Source organism: Ambystoma mexicanum, chromosome 9 (genome assembly GCF_040938575.1).
Source record: "Ambystoma mexicanum isolate Mex_15411 chromosome 9, UKY_AmexF1_1, whole genome shotgun sequence".
Lineage (NCBI taxonomy): Eukaryota > Metazoa > Chordata > Amphibia > Caudata > Ambystomatidae > Ambystoma > Ambystoma mexicanum.
In genome coordinates this window covers 171,502,466-171,522,588 of record NC_090931.1, presented here as the reverse complement: position 1 = coordinate 171,522,588, position 20,123 = coordinate 171,502,466, and the positions used below count along the sequence as shown (strand labels likewise).

The 20,123-nt window shown below is 42.8% G+C and overlaps 1 protein-coding gene across 1 annotated transcript in view; it reads left to right on the top strand.

Annotated features, from left to right (window-relative positions):
* The window catches only part of CBL (Cbl proto-oncogene), a 964,911-nt gene that overhangs the window by 434,931 nt on the left and 509,857 nt on the right, over window positions 1-20,123 (top strand). The window contains exon 6 of the mRNA XM_069614372.1: window positions 1,472-1,609. Coding sequence (XP_069470473.1) covers window positions 1,472-1,609 — 138 coding nt within the window. The remainder of the gene's footprint in view (window positions 1-1,471; window positions 1,610-20,123) is intronic.

Below are 20,123 nucleotides of genomic sequence, written 5' to 3'. Positions count from 1 at the left end.
TAACAACATGACAATGATTGTGCTATTTGCAACCAACTTTGGTACTATTTGATTTAATTTTCCTAAATTGTATAAATTACATCTCGTACTTTTTGAAACCCTGATCTGAGAAAGACGTAGACGTCGAAACATGTGTCATCAATATAGGGCAATAATCGCTCAACAATTGATATCGTGTGGAAGCAAATATTATTTCAGAAATACTTCGATTATTGGGCGCATGAGTACACCCGAAGGGTAACTTTCTTTTCCACAAAAAGTTCAGATGATTAAACATAATTTAAATGTTTGGTCAATAGTTGAAATTTTCTAAAGCTGCCTTGTGAATCGTCCACTTAATCCTACCTCTGTATAAATCGTTCTGCCACCAGGTAACCAAATAATAACAATGAAATCTAAGCTGCCCATAATCTGATTTCGAAATTATTTTAGAATAATAATTTGCATATAGTGGATCATTAGCGAGATCACTCGGACAACAAATTGGTGGCTGTGTCAGACTCCGAAAGCAATCGAGACAGTATCAAAAAATAAAGAACATTTATTTTCGTGAGTATTGTGTTCCAAAGTTCAAGATTTTAGACAAACATATTAAAAAAAAAAAAACAATCTTACAATTCTTAAACGAATCTGGAATTAGAAAATGATGCAACAAAACATTAGGAAATAAATCAAAGAATCAAAACCAATCATTTGCTAGTAACAGCAAAATAGAAGACAGTGTCTGCATTAATCATGGATGCAGTGGATGAACAACATAAGTTTATGAGGAAATACCTCCACTCTAATTTTTGTAAATTTTGACTTTCAACAGGTCCGCCAGGTAACAAAATGGCACTTAACCATGTAGTCAAATATAAAAGAAAACCTTACACACCAATGTACTCACTTTGCCAAACAAAAGCATTTCTGTTTCCCTGAAAATGCTGCTGGTCCAGAGTTGCTTCTTTACAGTTCAGGGACCCTCCATCTGTATAATGCACTTCCTCTAGACCTGCACACTTCTTTTCTTTTTTCTAGAAAAGGTTCGAAACGTTGCCTTCTATGATCACAGCAATTCTACTCCATTAAGTTCTCCATTCTTTAATACTTTGTCCCAGCACCAGTAAACGTCTAACCATAGATCTTTATCATTCTTAGGGAATCCTTAGACATGCAGTCCTCTGCTGTCTCCTATCAGTGTCCTAGCTCTTGACTACATTCTGAACAGGGCTGCTTTAGGAAAATACTGACACTCTCCGCTTGTGCGTCTGTATGCTAACATGTTGGTTTATGTTGCTTTCCTTATGTCTGTTTTTACAAAATAGAATATATAAACAATGTAACCATTTCATTAATTGCTTAGTTTTCTGACAAACACTGAATTGGTTTTGTGATGGTTATCACACTTTAATGTATACAAAATAATGCAATCAATAGGGGCTGCTTTACCACCCAGAGTTATGAACTGTGGTCTTTTTTTTCCCCCCAGTTACATCTTTCGCTTGAGTTGCACACGACTTGGTCAGTGGGCCATTGGCTATGTGACCGCCGATGGAAATATCCTGCAAACCATCCCGCACAACAAACCTCTCTTCCAGGCTCTGATCGACGGCTTCAGGGAAGGCTTGTAAGTACACACTGGTCAATTCCCTCTACTGTCTAATTTGGCTGACAACCTTTATCCACACCCTAGTGTTTGTGTCCAACACTTACTCCCTCAACCTCTTTCCTGATGTGTCTTGGTAAAATGCAGTCTGAAATGCAGTATTGAACCTGTACTGTACCTGGCTGTTGACCTGTAGCCACATGCAGTATTGTTTTCGTTTGGCCTGCCCCTTTTATTAGCTGCACACCTTAGCTACAGATTATTCATCACTGCATTACTGATTTAGTAGTTCAGTGTAACTATGATTGCCAGTGGGATACTCATGTATTTTTGTTTTAAAACTTATTCTGGTCTATTTTGCTTTGGTGGTTCTTTCATTTGTGGAAATCATGAGGCAGACCTAAAATGGATGTTGTGGAAACGCAGGTTAACTGATCCCAGCCCTGCACCCTCAGTAGTTGTTTGAACTGGTCCCTTGCCCTAGACAGGGCAGTAGTGTGGTGGCACACTTCTTTGCTTGCCAGTTTTAGCCTGATTGCTTACCTGCCGAAACCTTTGTGTGAGTAGACCAGCCCATCAGTGAATGGGTAGATCCGAGAAAACCTTACTTTTTCTCGACTCTGCTGGGATTTTAGTATGTTTGCTTTTCTGCTGCTGTAGAGCCATTGCCACAAAGCAGCGCTGCTGCTTTTAGGGACCCGGTGTGGCTATGATGGCTGCGTCCTCTTTTCCCCTTAGCTCCAGTTTTGAATTTTGGCTGCTCGACCTCCTTCCTCCATCTCTCGTCTTCCTAATCATGCTCGCCCAATGGGGCGGATGTCCCATGCTGGGACTTTTTCTGGGCTGTTGGTGTGACTGGAGGTGGGAAGCTGCCATTGTCCTGAAGGGTGATGGGATACCCACTACCCCATCTGTTGTTTGGGCCATACTGGATTGTTGTCTTGCCCCATCCTTCCTCAGGAGGTATCCAGGTCCACTTTTTCGGATTCGTCCTTCCTCTAGGTGACTTCCTCACCATTGATTTTATACCTGATTGGTGGGTCACGCTTCTGCGAATGATTATTCTTTTGGGTTGTCGGGTCCCTGGGTGATTGCATCCTGTAAATCGAACTTCAACATAAGATGTTTTCTCACTGGGATATTTTGCCATTCCTGAGCCTTGCCTTGCCTTGCTTCCCTTCTTCCTGGGGCCTCAAACTTCAATTTAGTATTCTACATTAACCTCCTGTCTATGGAAATGTTGCTATTTTGTCTAAAGCTTTGTTTTATCACTGTATATCTTGGCGTGTAATGAGAATATATGTGTCTGTTATTAGTCTAATTCAATCCTTACTTTTTTTGGTAGGCCTCTGGGTTTTGTTGGCTAAAAGTTAACCCCTTTTTTTCCTTTCTTACTCTAGGTGCTATATGTAATGCATGGTGTACATGTGTATGTTATGTTGTGTTAAAGGTTCTTATGTTGCACACTGTTGCATGGTCTCTTGGTGCTTTGGCTGATCTGTAATGCAAGGAGGGCGGCGGGTATCTTAGGATTGAGCGGGAAAAAGAGCAAGAGAGCTGCAGTGTGTTTGCAGCTCCAGTTTGGATACACTGGTCACAGAGCGCTGGTGTGTTTCATTTGGAGGTGGTCTTGTGGTGTTGAGCGAGATTGTGTGGCTTATTTTGTTGTGAAGTATGTGCAGTTTGTGGTGCTGTAGAGGTAGGGTTGTGTTTAGTTCATAGTTTGAGAGATGTCTGCAGAAGGATTTGTTTTTAGTATGGTTTGTTAGTGGCATTACACTCCTTACCCACCCCCACGCACCCTGCAAGGTATCGCTGCCTGCGACAGTTGGTTTAAATGCACAATATGGCTGACAAACACAATTGGGCGAGATGTGAGTTATGGCTTTCTAGCACAGTTGAACTAAATACAGGGTAGGCATCATCTTTTACATTGTCACACTGCACCTTCAGTGCAGTGGCACAGGGAAGTCATTCAGATTTCTTAAAGGGTTAAATACCTTCTCTTGGATAAACTACTGTTTCCAAGAGTAGTAGAGTGAAATTGACTTTACTTACATTTGTAACTTTCTAGACCCAGCATACACTATTTTACAATAGGGTGCTGTAGGGGTTACTTAGTATCCCCTTTGTCTAGCTTCTCATGTAACAATTTTACGTTACCCATTCCTCGATGAATGGCTGGCGGCAGTGGTTTACTTTTAACTACCATGGTGTGCTTTTACCACGGGCTGCGTTCACAGCTGTAGTAAAGCACCTAAGCATGCCATTTTTGTCAAAATGGCCCCAGTCTTCTTTTTTCGTCATTTCTTTGTGGAAAGGTCCTTCTTGAGATTTACTCTGAGTGCCAAACCAGGTTTGGTCCCTTTGTTCGTCTTGTCTTTGGCGGGGTTCATGAGTGAAGCCCGCCTCTGGCTTCAGGGTGTCTGGCCGGGGCAGGAAGCGAGGGAGGTGCCCGGCACTCCCTGTGCTTAGTCTCCTAGGAGACAGGAATGCACTCTTAGGTGATTGGCTGGCTGTCCGGCAAGGAAAGCCAATGTTCTAGGTGATTGACAGCTATGCTGGGAGGAACCTGCATAAAAGGTGAGGCTTTTTGGCTTGGAATGCAGTCGACCACAGGACGTAGGAATCCGAAGAAGAACTTGGAAGAGACACCTGCTGTGACTCCTGGACCTTTGGTTTGCCCGGTGAAGCCCTGCTGCTGTGCTGAAGCTCCAAATTCGTATCGATGGAGAAGTCCCGCAAGGGGTTCTCCCTTTGTGTTGGTGGGACTCTCATAGCTGGTTGAATTTCCACTGCAGTCGCTGTTGGAACCGAATAGCCAGGGAGAGGAACACCAGATTGTGTGCGTTGCTTTTAAGCTGGCCACGAGCTCCAGGAAGATCCTCCGGACTCTCAGGAAGCAGGACTGACTGAGCCTGAGCCACCTCAACGGAGTTCTGGACCCCAGACGCAAGGAAAGCCCATCTCAACAGCCAGGAACTGCAGTGTTGCTATTTGCGGTAGACTCGAGGAGCTGAAACACCAAAGTGCCACTTGTTTGAAGATTGCCAGTTGCAGTCGATGATGGTCCCATTGCAGTACAGGAGTCCCCAAAATTCCTCCCTCTTGTCCCCACAACTGAGGCACAGGAACACCAGGATCTGCAGAGCCGCAAAGGAACAGAAGCCATCTGCTGCACTTTTCTTCAACCTAAAGGTACTATACAGTCTGCGAACTTGCCTCTTGTTGTGCCACCTTGCCTTATCTCAGTTGAGACTTGTTTCGGTTGCTCTTGTAGAGTTGCTTGCATATTCTACTACTCACAGGCCTAACAGCTTGTGACCCTACATTTGATTCTACTTTTGCTACAAAGATTTCTAAAACATTGTGCAAGACTTTTACTTTCCTGCAAGAAGTGCTTTAGTTCACCTTGACTTTTGCTAACTTGACATTGGCTGGCCTGGCTCCCTGAATGACTATTCTCTCCTCTGTTGATGTATTTTGCCTTCCTTCCAGGAAAGGGTCAACTGACTTTGCATTGGGGTGTATTGGAAAGTACTTGTTAAGAATAATTGTGTGACAACTTGTCTTATTCTGAAACCTTTTCTTTGGCAGTCCTCGTATATTCTAAATGCAATGTCCACAACACACTAGCTATTGAAGTAACCTGACGGTGTAGGTGGTGTCTGTGAGCTATCCCAAATGGGTATTTGCTGATTTAGAAAACAAAGTGTATTTGTGTGTTGCTTTATATTGCTCCCTTCTGATGAAGACTTATTCAAACTGACTGTTAATTGTTTAATCAAGAAACCTTGTGTGTAAAGAGTTTATTTGAATACTTGTCACTGTGAATCTCTATGCTACAGCTCACATTGACCCCTCTTGAGATAAGGGGGGGGGGCTACTCAACCATACTAACAACCTGTGTAGTACAGACTTATACCAAAGGTTGGGTTCCTATTGCCAGGAGGTCAGGGTTGTTGTAGCGCACCCAAATGGTACTGCATACAATCTTGCCTAACGGAGGCTGCCCTGAGACCCCAATCTATGAGTGCTTCCTCTGAGTTGCGCATACCAATTGGGGAGGTTGGGAGGCGGGAAGAGGGCTGTGAGAGAAGGGAAGGAAGAGGAGCAAGGAAGGGAAAGGCACATGCAGCGCAAGCCAGCAGTTAGCTTGAGCCTGCGTCACATTAAACAGTTATAGGGGCGGGAAACCAAATAATTAAATGGTGGCGGCAGACTAAAAATAAAAAGTATTCAATCATGCTGGGACTTAATGTATTATGCTGGGACCCAAATAATCTAATTATGTAGGGACCCCCTTAAATCTATAAATCATGCTGCAGGTTGGCATCTCGGTGCTGCCTCACCTGGATGGGCAATGGTGCGTTTCATGAATGCTGCTGTGTACTATGGATGTAGGAATTACTGTGGTACTGATGTGTGGTATTCTTGGTCCTGACCGATTGGTGGTTTTACATCTCTTACCAGGAATATGGACAAATATCAAATGGTGAAGATAAGAGTTTAAGTGGAGTGAAATCAAAGAATGGAACTGGTTATCCAGATATGTAGCTTTAGGCTAGCAGCTGTTGCCGTGGAGGTAATCAACTAGTTCAGTGTTCCAGGAGAGACTGAGATTGTGGGACTGGGGAGGGGAATATCTGGGAGGGTTTTGAGGTTGTATGTGATGAGTCAGAACATGGGTTGTAGCAGAGTCTAACATAAGAATACAAAGACCCCTCCTGTTGCAGAGATCCAGAAGAAAATGAGATTTGGGTTTGAGCTGTCGAGGATAAAGTTGGGGGGAAAAGGGGCAGATCTGGTTATTGTCAGTGAATAAGTGATTGGAGAATTGGAGAATACAAAGGAGGAAATAACCTTACCAAGAGGAGGTGGTTTTGAGGGTAATTGCTAGAGGGTTCAGAATGGAGCCATGGGAAATGAGGTGTGGGGGTGGAGATAGGGAGGGGGGGTTGGCGCAGATGCATCAATGTTCCATGAGAGGGAGAATGATCAATGAGAGGTAGGCAACAATCCAATCAAGAGCAGGTTCTTGGATATCAAGGTGTGAAGTGGTGGTTATTGTGTCAAGTCTCTAAACGGTAGAGAAGATTTAATAACTAGTTTCTCATGTAACAATTACCCTTTCTACAATTAATGTTTGGTGGTAGTGGTTTACTTTTTACTACCAATGTGTGTTTTTTCCACAGGCTGCAAGTAAGACACCAATGGTTGCCCATTTTGTCAAAATGGCCCTAGTCTTTTTTTTTTTTGCCATTTCTTGTTGGAATGGTCCTTCTTGAAATTTGCTCTATGCACCAAACCAGGTTTGGTCCCTTTGCTTTGTCTTTGCCAGGATTCACGAGTGCAGCCCGCCTCTGCTCCAGTATGTCTGGCAGGGGCACAAAGTGAGGAAGGTGCCAGAAACTCCCTGTGCCTAATCCCCTTGGTTACAGGAATGCACCGAAAGGTGATTTGGCCGGCTGCCTGTCCTTGGAGGACAGTCACCTTGCTGTGCGATTGACAGCTAGGCTGCAAATGAATGGGAGAAACCTGTATAAAAGGTGAGGCTTTTTGTCTTGGAAGGCAGGGACAACCACTGGACAAAGAAATTTGAAGAATAACTTGGAAGAGACGGCTGCTGCAACTCTTGGACCGTTGGGTTGCCTGGTGAAGCCCTGCTGCTGTGCTGAAGCTCCAGATTTGCCTCGACTCGAGAAGCCCTGCAAGGACGACTTCTCTCCTTGGGTTGGTGGGACCAATCAACCCCAAAGTGAACTTGTTTGGACATCCTCTCGGAGCTGGATGTACTTCTACTGCTGCTGGAACTGAAGTGCCAGGGAGAGGAACACCCAAACCGAGTGGATATTTTTTTCCCCCGAGTGCCAGGAAGATCCTCCAGACTTGAAGCAGCACTGACCAAGCCTGAGCCACCTCAATAGAGTGCTGGACCCCAGATGCGAGGAAAGTCTGAAGTGGTATTTGAGAACCGCAGTGTTGCTATTTGCTGTAGACTCGGAGCTGGAACCACAAAGTGCCGCTGAATTGAAGTTTGCCCATTGCTGCCGCTGACCTTCCCATTGCATTGCAGGAGTCCCCAGACATCCTCCCTCTTGTCCCCACGACAGGAACACCAGGATCTGCAGAGTTTTACAGAAGCCAGCTGGAATCATTCCTTCTAACCTAATGTACTGTGAACCTAAGAGGACTTGACTCTTTTTGTGTAGCCTAACATGTTCTCAGTTTAGACTTGTCTTGGTTGCCATTGCAGAGTTGCTTGCAGCTTTGCCCTTCACAAGCCCCCCAGCTTGTGGCCTTTCAATTGATATTATTTCTACAAACTTTTTTAAAAACATTGTGCAGGACTTTTACTTGCCTGCAAAGAAGACCTTCAGCTCCCCTAGACTTTGCTTAACTAACATTGGCTGTCCTGGCTTCTTCCTGAGAGACTCTTCTGACCGCTGACCCTGTGCTTTACCTTCACCCAGGAAAGGGTTACATTTACTTTGCATTAAAGGGTTCAAAAAAGTACTTACCAGTTTATTATGTGTTAACCTTTGTTTTATTCCCCAATCTAACCTTTGCACCAAACCCAGTATTGCTCTAAATGTACCAGTGATAAATCAATGTCCAAAGTGTCCTAGCTATTTGTCGCCTGTGGGTGTAGGAAGTGTCTGTGTGCCATCCCCAATAGTTATCTGATTTAGAGAAACTAAGTGTTTTGAAGTATATTTTGAAGTGTTAAATGTTTTGCTCCCTTATGAAGAAGGCTTATATAACTGACTGTTAAATTAATCATTGTTTAATCAAGAAACCTTGCGTGTAAGTTTATTTGAATACTTGTAATTGTGAATCTGTGTAAGAGCCCTACTGCTCACATTGACCACTCTTGAGATAAGCCTGGCTCTTCAGCCACACAAACAACCTGTGTAGTACAGACATATACCAAAGGTTGCGTTACCTATTGCCAGGAGGACAAGGTTGCTCTAGTTTCCCAAAGCGTACTGCACACAATCTTGCCTAACAAGTGGTAAATGTGCCCATCCACAGTGAAGTAGCTGTACTTAAACTGAGGGGTGAGAGCAGAATTGAAGTTGAGAAAGGCTTGATGGAATGGAGGCTAGGGGTGAAGAGAAAGCTAGGAGAAAAATCCTGATCTTGGTTAAGTAGAGCCATGTCTGGTTTGAACTTGGATACTGCTAGATAACTGGGATATGGCGGACCTGGGAGTGTTGTGGAGGAGGGGCTTGTTACATAGAAGGGTATTGGGGAGATTTTGCCAGTCCTGGTGTGGGATGTAAAAGTCTAAAGGCAAGCAAATGTGCCAACCAATAGATGGGCCAAACCCTCTAAAATGGTAGCTTATTTCAGGGTTGTGAAGCTTAACTCGAGGGAGAAGATAGGCTGGCAGTAAAGTACAGCTATCCTTATTAGTTACCCTCAGAGAATACACTACACTTAAGCATACACACTTTTAGACAATCACACATAGAATATCTATAAAGGTCACATACATTTGGTTAAAAGTAACACAATGACAGTGAATATATAAAAACAATGAAGTGCCATATAACATCCTATGCACTTCTAAGTTTTATGTATGCCCACTACCTAGTGGTAGGCACAATAAGTACAGGGGTAAATGATGGGAAGAAACGTGGAACCCTAGACAACATTAAAGCACATTTACAGAACTTCCACTGTATATAAAACTACCCAATCATCTTGCCTTCTGGAAGGCGATGAAAACTCATCTCTTTAAATAGGACCCTCCTATTTCTATTCCTCTCCTCCTGTCATTTCATTGCATGGTCTCTCTCTCCGCGGCAAGATGCCTTTGGGCGAACATTTGCGCTCTAGAAAACGTATTAACATAACAGTCATGACCAGGACTCAAGATGCCACCACATTAATAGGAACCTGACCAAGCGGATCCTGATCGCCTCAGGGGAAAATGGTGAAGTCAGCAGAAAGGAACCTTGCGATAAGGCAGCAGAGAGGACGCAAAAGGATGTAGACCAAGAGCAGAAGCCATTGGTGGCAACATCCCTAATAACATCACGTATCCTGGGAAGTTCTTTTTAAGTGACAGTAAGCAGTTTAAACAGAGGACTTGGAGGTACTGTTTTGAAAACATGACCAGCATACTTTGAAGGTGCTATATATATATGGCATCACAAAGTAGACGCAGACAATGGGTTCAAGATTGGTTCTTAATATTTTTATTATCTTAAAATGCAGGATAGAGTAAGGCTTAACTTACCCTATGCTATGGTGGAATTTCCCTTCCTAAAGAAAACTAAGGATAGTCTGTCAGGAAGTCCAAATCAAATGACAGTCTGTGTCCAAAACCTATACTTGCACTCACATCTAACTGTATACAATATGTCAGGATGTTGGCATCAAAATGTAATAGTTTTCAACATAAAGTTCAGAGCTTCTTCCAGCTCTTGGCTTGTAAGTAGCTTTTCCTTCTCCAAGTTCAAAATAGATTCTCAAGATATCTGGGTTCTCTTCCCAAGAGTTCAAATTTTCCAGCTTTTCAAATTACAATTCCTTGTGACACTTGGCAACTGTTTCAACATCAGTACTTTTCACTGGTTCACATATATATTGCTGTTTCTTGACTGCAAAACCACATAAGCGGCTGTTGCGTAACACAAGCTTCTTTATGGATACTTTCAATGGCTTTTCTATAAAGGGGGCTCTTGGTCTAGGCGCCGATGTCAGCCCACACGGTCCACCCGGGTCACGCAACCAATACCTCTTCTTGACTGCTTTCCATTAACAATTGGCTGCTGCCTTCCTTTGACAGTGAAGCTTGTTTCTTTCATCAGTGTCACACTCTTTGAATATTTTACCATGGCTTGATTGGTCACCATGCACTTTGTTACTCTTTCGGTATTCTTCTAAATCTTGCCAATGCAGGTTTCCTCTTAACCTGCAGTTCCTTGAACTCTTTTAGTTTCATCAATGCTTCTCAACCCATGCCCTTCTTGGTATTCTCTTGGCTTTGCCAACACCTGCATCTTAGACAATTTGTTCCGTGGTATCTGCTGCATGCACCACCTTGCTTTCACAACCCTCACGAGTGCTAAAAGCATACAAAAGTACTTAAAACAACTTTGTTAGTTATTCAAAAGTCCTTGTTTAAAGTTCTTTGGAGTGCCCCTGGAAGGAGTGTTTTCCTGATTCCACTCACTGGTTGCATATGGCTGCTCCCTTGGGTTTCTTTCCACTGCTCGTGCTTCTTTCTGCATTCCAGTAGCTCTGCATTCCCCCGCGGCAGCCAGAGTGCACTGCTCGCTCTCCTGTTGTCCGGCTGCAGCTGGAATGCTTCGGCGCCCCATGGCTCCCGCTTGGTGCACCCGACAAGGAGGGGTGGCAGGACCTCCAGACCCTATTGTGGCCGGCCTCTAGGTACCTTTCTCCTACTCGACATGGCTCCCTTCTTCAGTGTCTCAAGCTCCTTTCTCACCAGCTCGCTTCAGTTTATGCTGTGCGGCAACGATTTTTAAACCCATTGGGATTGGTAAATAACCACAGGTGTGGGTCATTAAGTTAAATTGCCTGACCATGGCGAAACCCATTAGCTGGACATGCCAGGCTAGTGCACTGGTACACCTCCATACCCCTCTAATTCGTCTCCAATACTAGAGTGGTGTTTGGGGCTATTTGAATCAATAAAGGAAGTGTGTAGAACTCTATTATCTCCTCCTCGTCTTGGTACCAGACGTGTGTGTGTGTGTGTGTGTGTGTGTCTGTCTGTCTGTCTGTCTGCTTTAAGAATATAAGGCTGATGTGTTTCTCACCCAAATGAGGATGTCGTCCTCATTTGCTGCGGTATGGTCTCTACTTCGTCCCAGTGTTGAGATGGTGTTTCTGGGGGACATTTTGGAGGGAAGAAAAGGGAAAGGGCTGACAGTAGCCTACAAAGGCTTGAGGGATAGAGGGTTCATTCTGAAAAGGGAATGGGGTTAACATGTCTCACCCGAGTACATAGTCTTCCCCACTCCCAAAGTTCCCTTGACCCAGGTGATCCTCCCTCGCGTATCCACCCGCACGGTCAGGATCCAGAAGCAATGGCCTTTCCCTGGCCACCTCATATAAGGATCCCAGGGGGGAAAAAGGCGAGGACGCCCTCGGGTTCCTCACAATATGTAGGCCTCACCTTGCAGAATCTTCAGAAGTTAGTTTCCTTTGGTTTGCCTGAGGTCATGGTGCACATACATGGAACAATAATTCAGCCCCAGACAGATGATGCAATTTGTATACTTCATATGTATAACCGTGGTCTGCAATCTTTGACTCTCCAGATGTTCTGGACTTCAAATCCCATTAACCGTCACCAGCATAGCCAATGAGAAGGCATCAAGGCAGTTGTAGTTCAGAACATCTGGAGAGTCACAGGTTGTAGACTTCTAATGTACGACTAATGACTCACTCTAATCTTAATCTCAGTCTCTATTTATAGTATTTGTTTCCCCTTACTAGATGTTGCCTGTCTGTGCATCATGTTTATGCATTTAGGTTCCAAGTATCCTCTATAACCACACACTCTTCTAGTAATTGTTGTATACTTATCCCTTGGCTCCAAGGTCAATATTACTCATTGTAGTAGGTTTGAATTTGTAATTCTACTGTCGAAAGCAGATTAAGAATACTCTACTTCTATGGGTCATGCTGCCGTTATTGCTTATGTTAATGTATTTTTAATAGTCGATGTGTTGAATTGCTGTATTATCAACCAATAATTCAGTGATGCATTATGAGATGTTCATGAGAGGTCTACCCATCGCCCTTCATATATTAGCAATATGATAAACTCAACCCTTTGTAAGATCTTTCCGTTGGGATTGTTAGATTAGTGATGTCATTGATGCCTTTTGTGATGTCTTCTTTGTCCTTGGTGTTAGTCTGAACAGTGCATGGGCGAGGGAGTGAGTTGTTTGCATAAGTTACCATAACTGATGAATTGATTTGTTTTTTTTCGATTTTGCACTGCAACCATAACGTTACCTAACGCTTTCTTTTCCATTGAATTTGATCGGTTTTTATAACTGAAGATGTTTCATGATGTTCCGCCACAGTATGCAAGTTATTTAGAATTCCTCTTTTAACATGTAGGAAAGAATAATACCACTCCTTTAACAAGCATTGTTGGTAGTGCATACTGACGTCACTTTGAGTGACACATGCTGGTTAATCAAGTTAAGTTATGGCTGAAATTGCCTAGGGCATGAAACTCCTTCCCCATAGATAATGGAGTATATACCTTTTAAAGTTTTGCCCCTCCTGCAATCGAAGGTTCCCTTGCAAAGACTTGCACCGGGCCTGCAATCTCTCTCCCAAGGGATCGCGGTGACGGACATTGCAGGTCGTGCAAACTGTTCAGGCCCAAAACAATCAAGGACTGCAAACCAAAACGCAGGTCCCACCACACCATGCATGCCGAGGCCGCCATGGATGTCGAGGGAGCCTCCAACGACTGCATCATTGTAGACATCGATGTCGAGGGCGATCAGGATTCGTCAGATACTTGCGTGCAAGCCCCCTACCCCAGCAGGCAAACCGGCGGATCTGCTACTAGGACAAGACACCCAGCGGCACTAGCAAGACCAAGTCTTAACCCACACAGCACACCTCCCAGGACCGAAGGTCGACATGACGCTTACCAGAAAGCCACACACAGCGTCAAGGGGGAGGTCTGAAAGTGCCCTGTCCTCTGGCCCATTGCGTTGGCCACATGACAGGCCCTTGAAATAGGCAAGCAAGTCTGTTTCCGACAGTGTCTAAAGCCACAAAGTCCTCACACGCCGACCACCGGGCATCAAGACGTGTCGACGGCCCCCCTCGCATGCCGACCACTGACCGTCGAAGGACGCCTCCAAGACTACATCGATCTACAAGATGAGCAAGCTCATTAAAAAGCACATCCCAGACATACTGTTAAAAAGTCAGATATTGAGAAATCATAATTCTTCTAAAACACAGGGGGAGGGCTCTATTTTGTGGGTTATGCACCATGAAAGACCCCCTGCATCAGAACCAACCCCTACTGCCCCTGCCTCTATTCCCCCAGTAATCCCAAGTTCATCTCAATGGACAGCAGAACAGATTGATAAGGTCATGAGGCGTATGTCCTACCTAGCTAATTTCTTCGATGACCACCCGAAGGGCTTGCAAATCCTTCAGGGTGCCCCACACAGCAGGCCAGTAACTTCTACAGCAGTTACCCATCCTTCCACCAAAAGAGCCCACACAGACCCCACACAAGCTTCCACCTCACAGCAGGATTTAGGGCATCATGCTTATTGTTATGCAATGCAAGACTCCCAAGACCCTGAAACTTACACCGACCCAGTCGGCCAATTTTATGACGAGGATGTCTACGTCCTGCAGTCGCCAGATCACTCGGACCCACCAGTGGCAATCTCACCAGTGGATAACCAAATACAGTATATATTTGTCTTTGGTTTGAAAACAAACCTTTACAAAATTTTAAAGACATTTTCAAACAAAGACTAAAACAATCTTCAGAATCACACCAATCAATTATTACACACATTAAAACAAGAGGAAAAGAGCTTATTGCAAATTCACATCCACATAAACAACATAAGACAATACGTTCATCCCCAATTCTTCATTTATCAGTCAGAATCAATTGCTTATATCTAACTCAGTATAAAGAATACTGCACACATTTGTCAAAAACTGGACCACAGCTATCTTTACAGATATCACACTACCATGCTTCATTTCCCACCATAACCTATCAGAGGAAACCCTCTCGGTGGTGGTACCAAATTTGGAAAAATACTTCATCCGTTCAGCCATTAAAGTCTTATAATCCACAAAAGATGACGGGTTTCTATTTCCTTTTGATGATGGCAGAACCTGCATGGGAAATGCATATTGTGCGACTCTATTTGGTTTTTTACAGACCTTATTTCAAGGATTTCTCCCGTAAGGCATAAATTAAAATTGAATCTCATAATCCCATGGGAGATGTTTTTACTGGGATATTTTATTAAGTATTGCTCTGTATAACTAGCTGCTTTCTGATGTGTAACTAGCTGACAATGTAGCTTAGTATTAACCACTTTGTCTACAGTAGTTGACACATTGTAATAGCTTTTTTTCATGTAGAGGATTATTAATCAAGGTCTCAATTCCAACACCCACATTTTCCAAAGTTTCTTTAGTTAGGGTCTCTAATTTTAGAAGCTTGTCAATTCATGAATTTGCACTCTTAAGACCACGTTCCACAATTATGTATAGTCATGTACTAGTCGCCTATGTAAAGACAGCTTACTTGGAACTATTGGGTTCTATGGCATAAACAGTCCCAACTCGTATCGAATTGCTTCAATAGGGACTGATTTAGGTAGCCAATACATGATTGCTTTCAGCATTTTAGATTCTATTTTTCGAGATTTCGGAGGATACAGCATCAGGAAAGATTTCTAATCCTTACACCATTTTCGGGGTCACCTTCAACTTGAAGTGTCGCAGTAGTGAGTTTATTGAAAATTTCCCAAATTTATTTATCAATTTTTTCAATTGAGCTATTAATGGCATGCCTTTTTGTTGAAGGTATTCCCGATACATATGTTTATTCTGATTAAAAATTGGAAAGCCTAAATATATAAATGCTGGTCTAACCTCTAATTTATCATTGTTCAGAAACCATGCTTTCTCCTTTCCTTTTTTTGTATTTGAGAAAGTCATAACTGTTTTGCTTGCGTTAATACAAAGTTGGTTTGCGACCGTATAACTATGAAAGGCAGTTATCATGCGCTGTAAACCCTTAGCTGACTGATCTATTAAAAGAAAATTGTCCGCATAGGCTATCCACGCTACTGTTGAGACTTCAATTTTTGGGGGAATAAAAGCGCTCTCCTCTAGACAATTCCATGCATCAGAAACATACAAATTAAAGAGCGTCGGGGCAAAGAGGCACCCTTGTCTTTGTCCATTCGAGATTTTAATAGGCCAAGAAAGGCAGCCATCCGTATTTAGCCTACTCTGGATCTGAGAATGGAGATGAAGATGTTCAAGTATAGATAAAAAATTCTCAGGCATCCCAAATAGTTTCAATTTCCCCCAAAGTATGTCTCTGTCCACAAGGTCAAAAGCCATACTGAAGTCCATAGTGGCTAGATAAATAAGAGTAGAGTCTGCCTTCTGAGCCCTATTTTGTAAAATTGTCAATATAAGACCCCCCCAACTTCCGTCACAGTGGATTTTCTAAATCCATTTTGTTGTGGTCGCAAAATGGATTTTTGTTCCATCCACTCATTTATTTTCGTCAGTATTAACCCCGCAAATCTCTTTGAATCCGTGTCTATTATAGCAATTGGGTGGTAGTTTTTGGGGGGAGTTCCGATCTCTTTTTGTAAATGGGTATGATGTTGGCTAGATGCCAGATTTTGGAACAGTTTTCGTTCTAATGAAGTCTGAACAGATGAAGAATTTTGGCCCACACCCCGGTTCACCTTTAAATGTCGCATTAGAGAGACAGTTGGCGCCTCCTGCTCTTGAAGTACTTGCCTGACTTATTTGCAACTCTAGTTCAGTTACACTAAACTTTAGTAGCCAAGGTAATGATAGTGTCTTGCTCCAATTTTTAGGATTAATAGCATTTTGTATATAAGACGAAAGTGACCAATCCAGACCTGTTCACAGATTGGGTTAGTTTGGACCCTATTTTGAGGGGTTTCTAGCCTATTCACTAATAACCAGAATTGTCTACTAGAGCCATCCTTTAAGGCTGTTAGCATCACTTCATTATCAACCTGATAAAGAGTATGTTTGTATCTAATCGGCCAATTTTTATGTTTCTGTTTTTACTGATTTTAAGATCATCCAAATTGGAGTTAGATCTCTTAAGAGTCCTAATTTCTTTTTGAAGGATGGCTTTCTTTTTCCTCACCAAGTCATCATAGGCATGTTTGTTTTTGACTGCCTTATGAGGCCTTACAAGTGAATTTCTTTTTGAGAGTGATTCTAAAGCAGACCCAATATGGTTTGCAAAGATATGATTGTACAGATACATCTTTTCCTCTACTGTAGTTTCTTCAATTTCTTTCAAAAGTCTTAACTTTCAAAATATTCCCATCATGCCACTTTAGTCTTGATCTAGAGGAGTTTACAGCAAGATTACCAGTAAACCTAGATGGTAGTTGCTGTGGGCAGCCCAAATTCCAGGTTACCGTCTGCATACTATGGTCACTGTACTTTCTTAAGTATCCTAAATGTAGACACTGACACTAGCAATAATTGAGACAAATACATAATCTATGATAGATGTAGAAGTACCATTCGACTAAGTTGGAGTCAGGCTTTTTTGATCCATATTTACCCTGGCTGAGGATAATCCCCAGTCAGTAAAGAAGCTAAGCCATAGCTTTCCTTGTTCCACTTTTCTAGTATCTTTCAATAGACCATTGGGTAATATGAAGTGATGGAAATCTGAAATCTCCCCAAGATCTAAATCTTGGGTAAGGTCAGCATTTAAATCACCCACTACCACAATTTGTAAACCAGAAGGATTGGACATTTCGGAGGAGACAGTCATTCGATGATTGTAGAGCATCTTCAAGGTTACTTTTTGGAGACCAATATACATTCATTAATAACATTGGAATGTTTCCCGTCTGCGTAGTAACTTCAAGATGTACCAAAAGAAACCCTGGAACTACCAAGTTAGAATTATAGACTTTAAAGGACCCTTTTGTCTGAACAGCTATAAGGAGTCCTCCAAGAGGATGACCCTGGAGACCCTGTATAGCATATTCCTGAAAACATTCATAGCCGTCCAGTATACATGGACCGGTCAACCAGGTTTCTTGCAGACATATCATGGAATATTGCATTAACTCTTCACAGATTACTGATGAATTTAGCAAATGGGAATGACCCCTAGAATTCCAGGAAATGAGCGAAAAGCCACCAGGTTTAAAGAGGCCTTCATTTCCTTTAGCTGAGTAATTGAATCTTAGTCAGAGCTAACCACCTACAACTAGTCTCATCTGCATAGTCAACATGATTAGTCTGTCCTGAGGCCAGCCCCATTTTTTCATTTTTAGTTTTATCTTGTGTGTTCCTATCTGGGGGCATATTGCCTGTCAGAAAAGACAACACATCACAACCCAGCCTGTTAAATTCTTCGGTAGCTGCTAGAAAAGCCTCATATGTAGCCCTTGCATGGAACACAAAGCGGACACAATCCAGACGTTCTGGGTGGATAAAATCCACCAGTTTAATGTCCGCTGATGAAACAATTCTCAAGGATTGGATTTCTTTACATAAAGCCAACACTCTACCTAGTTAATGATTCCGGGCCATCATGATCAAATAAATAGAACAATACACTCGGGTAGTCTGGATGGGCAGGCTTTCTCCACTGAATCTGATCTAAATTACAATGAAGCAAGGTATTTGGGGGGGGGTTATGCTTAGGGACAGCCTCAAATTCAGCTCGATTCAGGTGTACATCAGTGTTTAGGGAGCTGACGCCCTATAGTTCAGGGAGTCTGTCCTATTTACTACTGAATTTAATACAGATTGTGGAACTGGGGGAGATATATCCTTTGCTATTGATTGTACAGTCACACCTTGTATTATTGAGCCTAATCCCCGACTTCCCTCTTCAGGGGCATTTGCTGTCTTAACCTGCTCCGCAAACATCGATTTCAACACCATTCTAACAGCAGATTCAGTATCTACTTCTGGTGGCTCTTTTATCACCTTCGAAGCTCCCATGCCATACATCACTGAGTCACACATCACTGACAGAAGTGGATTGATTTTTAAATATTATTCCCTCCCCAAACCAATGAAATGAGGGACAAATATGGCTGAACGTACTCCCTCCTTGCTTTTGGTTAGTACCAACGCCCTCTATAGTTGTATGTAGAGGACAAATCGAAATTCTTCCCCTTTCAGATGTAGGGTTACCCATACGAGGGCTCTTGGTCTTTCCAATTGTGGTTTCAGATGTAAACAGGGCTAAAGGGGAAATATGTGTCTTTACTGATATAGATCTCTGTATAGAAGGGTCTGTTAAGGACAAATTATCTTCCTTTACTATGTCCAACTCAAGATTGATAGGTGAGTAATCATTAAGTTCTTTCAAAATCACAGGCCTGCTTGCTTTTTTAAATAAAGTTAAGATTAATTTGAGAGTTTACAGAGATCTGCTCAAGCGGTAATGTTTTTTGTTTGCCCTTAACATTTTTAGAATGACACTTTGATTTTAGGGCTGAAGAAACGGTGTCACTGGCCGGGGCCCCCTTCCCTTTTACATAAAATATCAATGTTTCCCATAGCCGTCTTTTCACTCGCTTCCATACGCGGCTGCTCTACCCGCTTAGGGGATTATCTATTAAATCTAGAGTTTTTGCTGGCATCATTTAGTTAACTAGGGTCTAAAACACCTTCCTCCTGGGGGGTATTAAATTGAGGATTTTCTGAGAAGTGCCATTAGATTTTCCTAATTTCTTGGCCTTATCCAATTTTTTCCCTTCCTGTTTGGAGAAGGGACCTTTCGGAGATCTGTGTTTTAATGCCCTAAAGTACAATCTTTTCTCCTTTCGTGACATGAAATGTCTCGGAATGACATCTTGTGTCAAGTCCTGATTGTCTGTCTTTCGGCATCTTTGGCCGCTTCTTTGCTTACAGATATCATGGATGAGGAAGAGAGTTGTACTGTCAGACCTTTCATCAGCTACTATCAACAGTAATAAGGGGCATTCCGGTTGGTGACTTATCCTGGTTGCAGCATGTATCAATTTATGTAAAAATTCTAGTTGTCATTTGCGCAGAGTTCTGGCTGACCAATTTTGCCAATAGGTCTAATTCAGCTTGTTTCCATATTGGCTGATTTATAGAGGCTAATTGAACTTCCTGGGCATAGTTTCTATCATTGGGTTCCAACGATAGTGTTTGAGAACAGTTCTCTTTCCTATCTTGATTAAGAGTTTGGGTGCAATTAGATAACATTAAGGAGGTACCCTCCTTAGGGGTAGGGACCGCCATAATAGTTCTTAAAAGTTCCTGGATGGAGGTGAGACTCTCTAGTTTACTCACTATTGTTAGAACATCCACTAGCCTCAGGTTTAGGTCTTTAATTTCTTGATGGGTGTGTTCATGCCCCTTGTCAAGGAGGTTTAAAATACACCTCAGGACTGGAAATGTAACTTCCACTTCCTGATGCTCTTGCAGAAATTATGATTCAATTAAGGAAGCCGCCTTTTGTGGTATCTGTAAATGTATGGAAAGGTGTGATTGAAGGGGACTAGAACATGAGTGCAGCTGCTTTCTAAAGTCTGGTTCTTCTGAGTCAATTTTAGGAGAGATTTCACTTTTTGCCCAGTGACCAGGAAACTTCCATAAAAGGTTTCCTATCGGTTGTGGAAAGGGGGGTATCTGGTCACGGAGTCGTAGATGAATTCTCCTGTTTGTACTTATGGAAGTGGACATTATCGATGCCCCCCCGCCCTCAACTGTATTGGAGTTGATGGGCCCAGAGAAAACCATATCC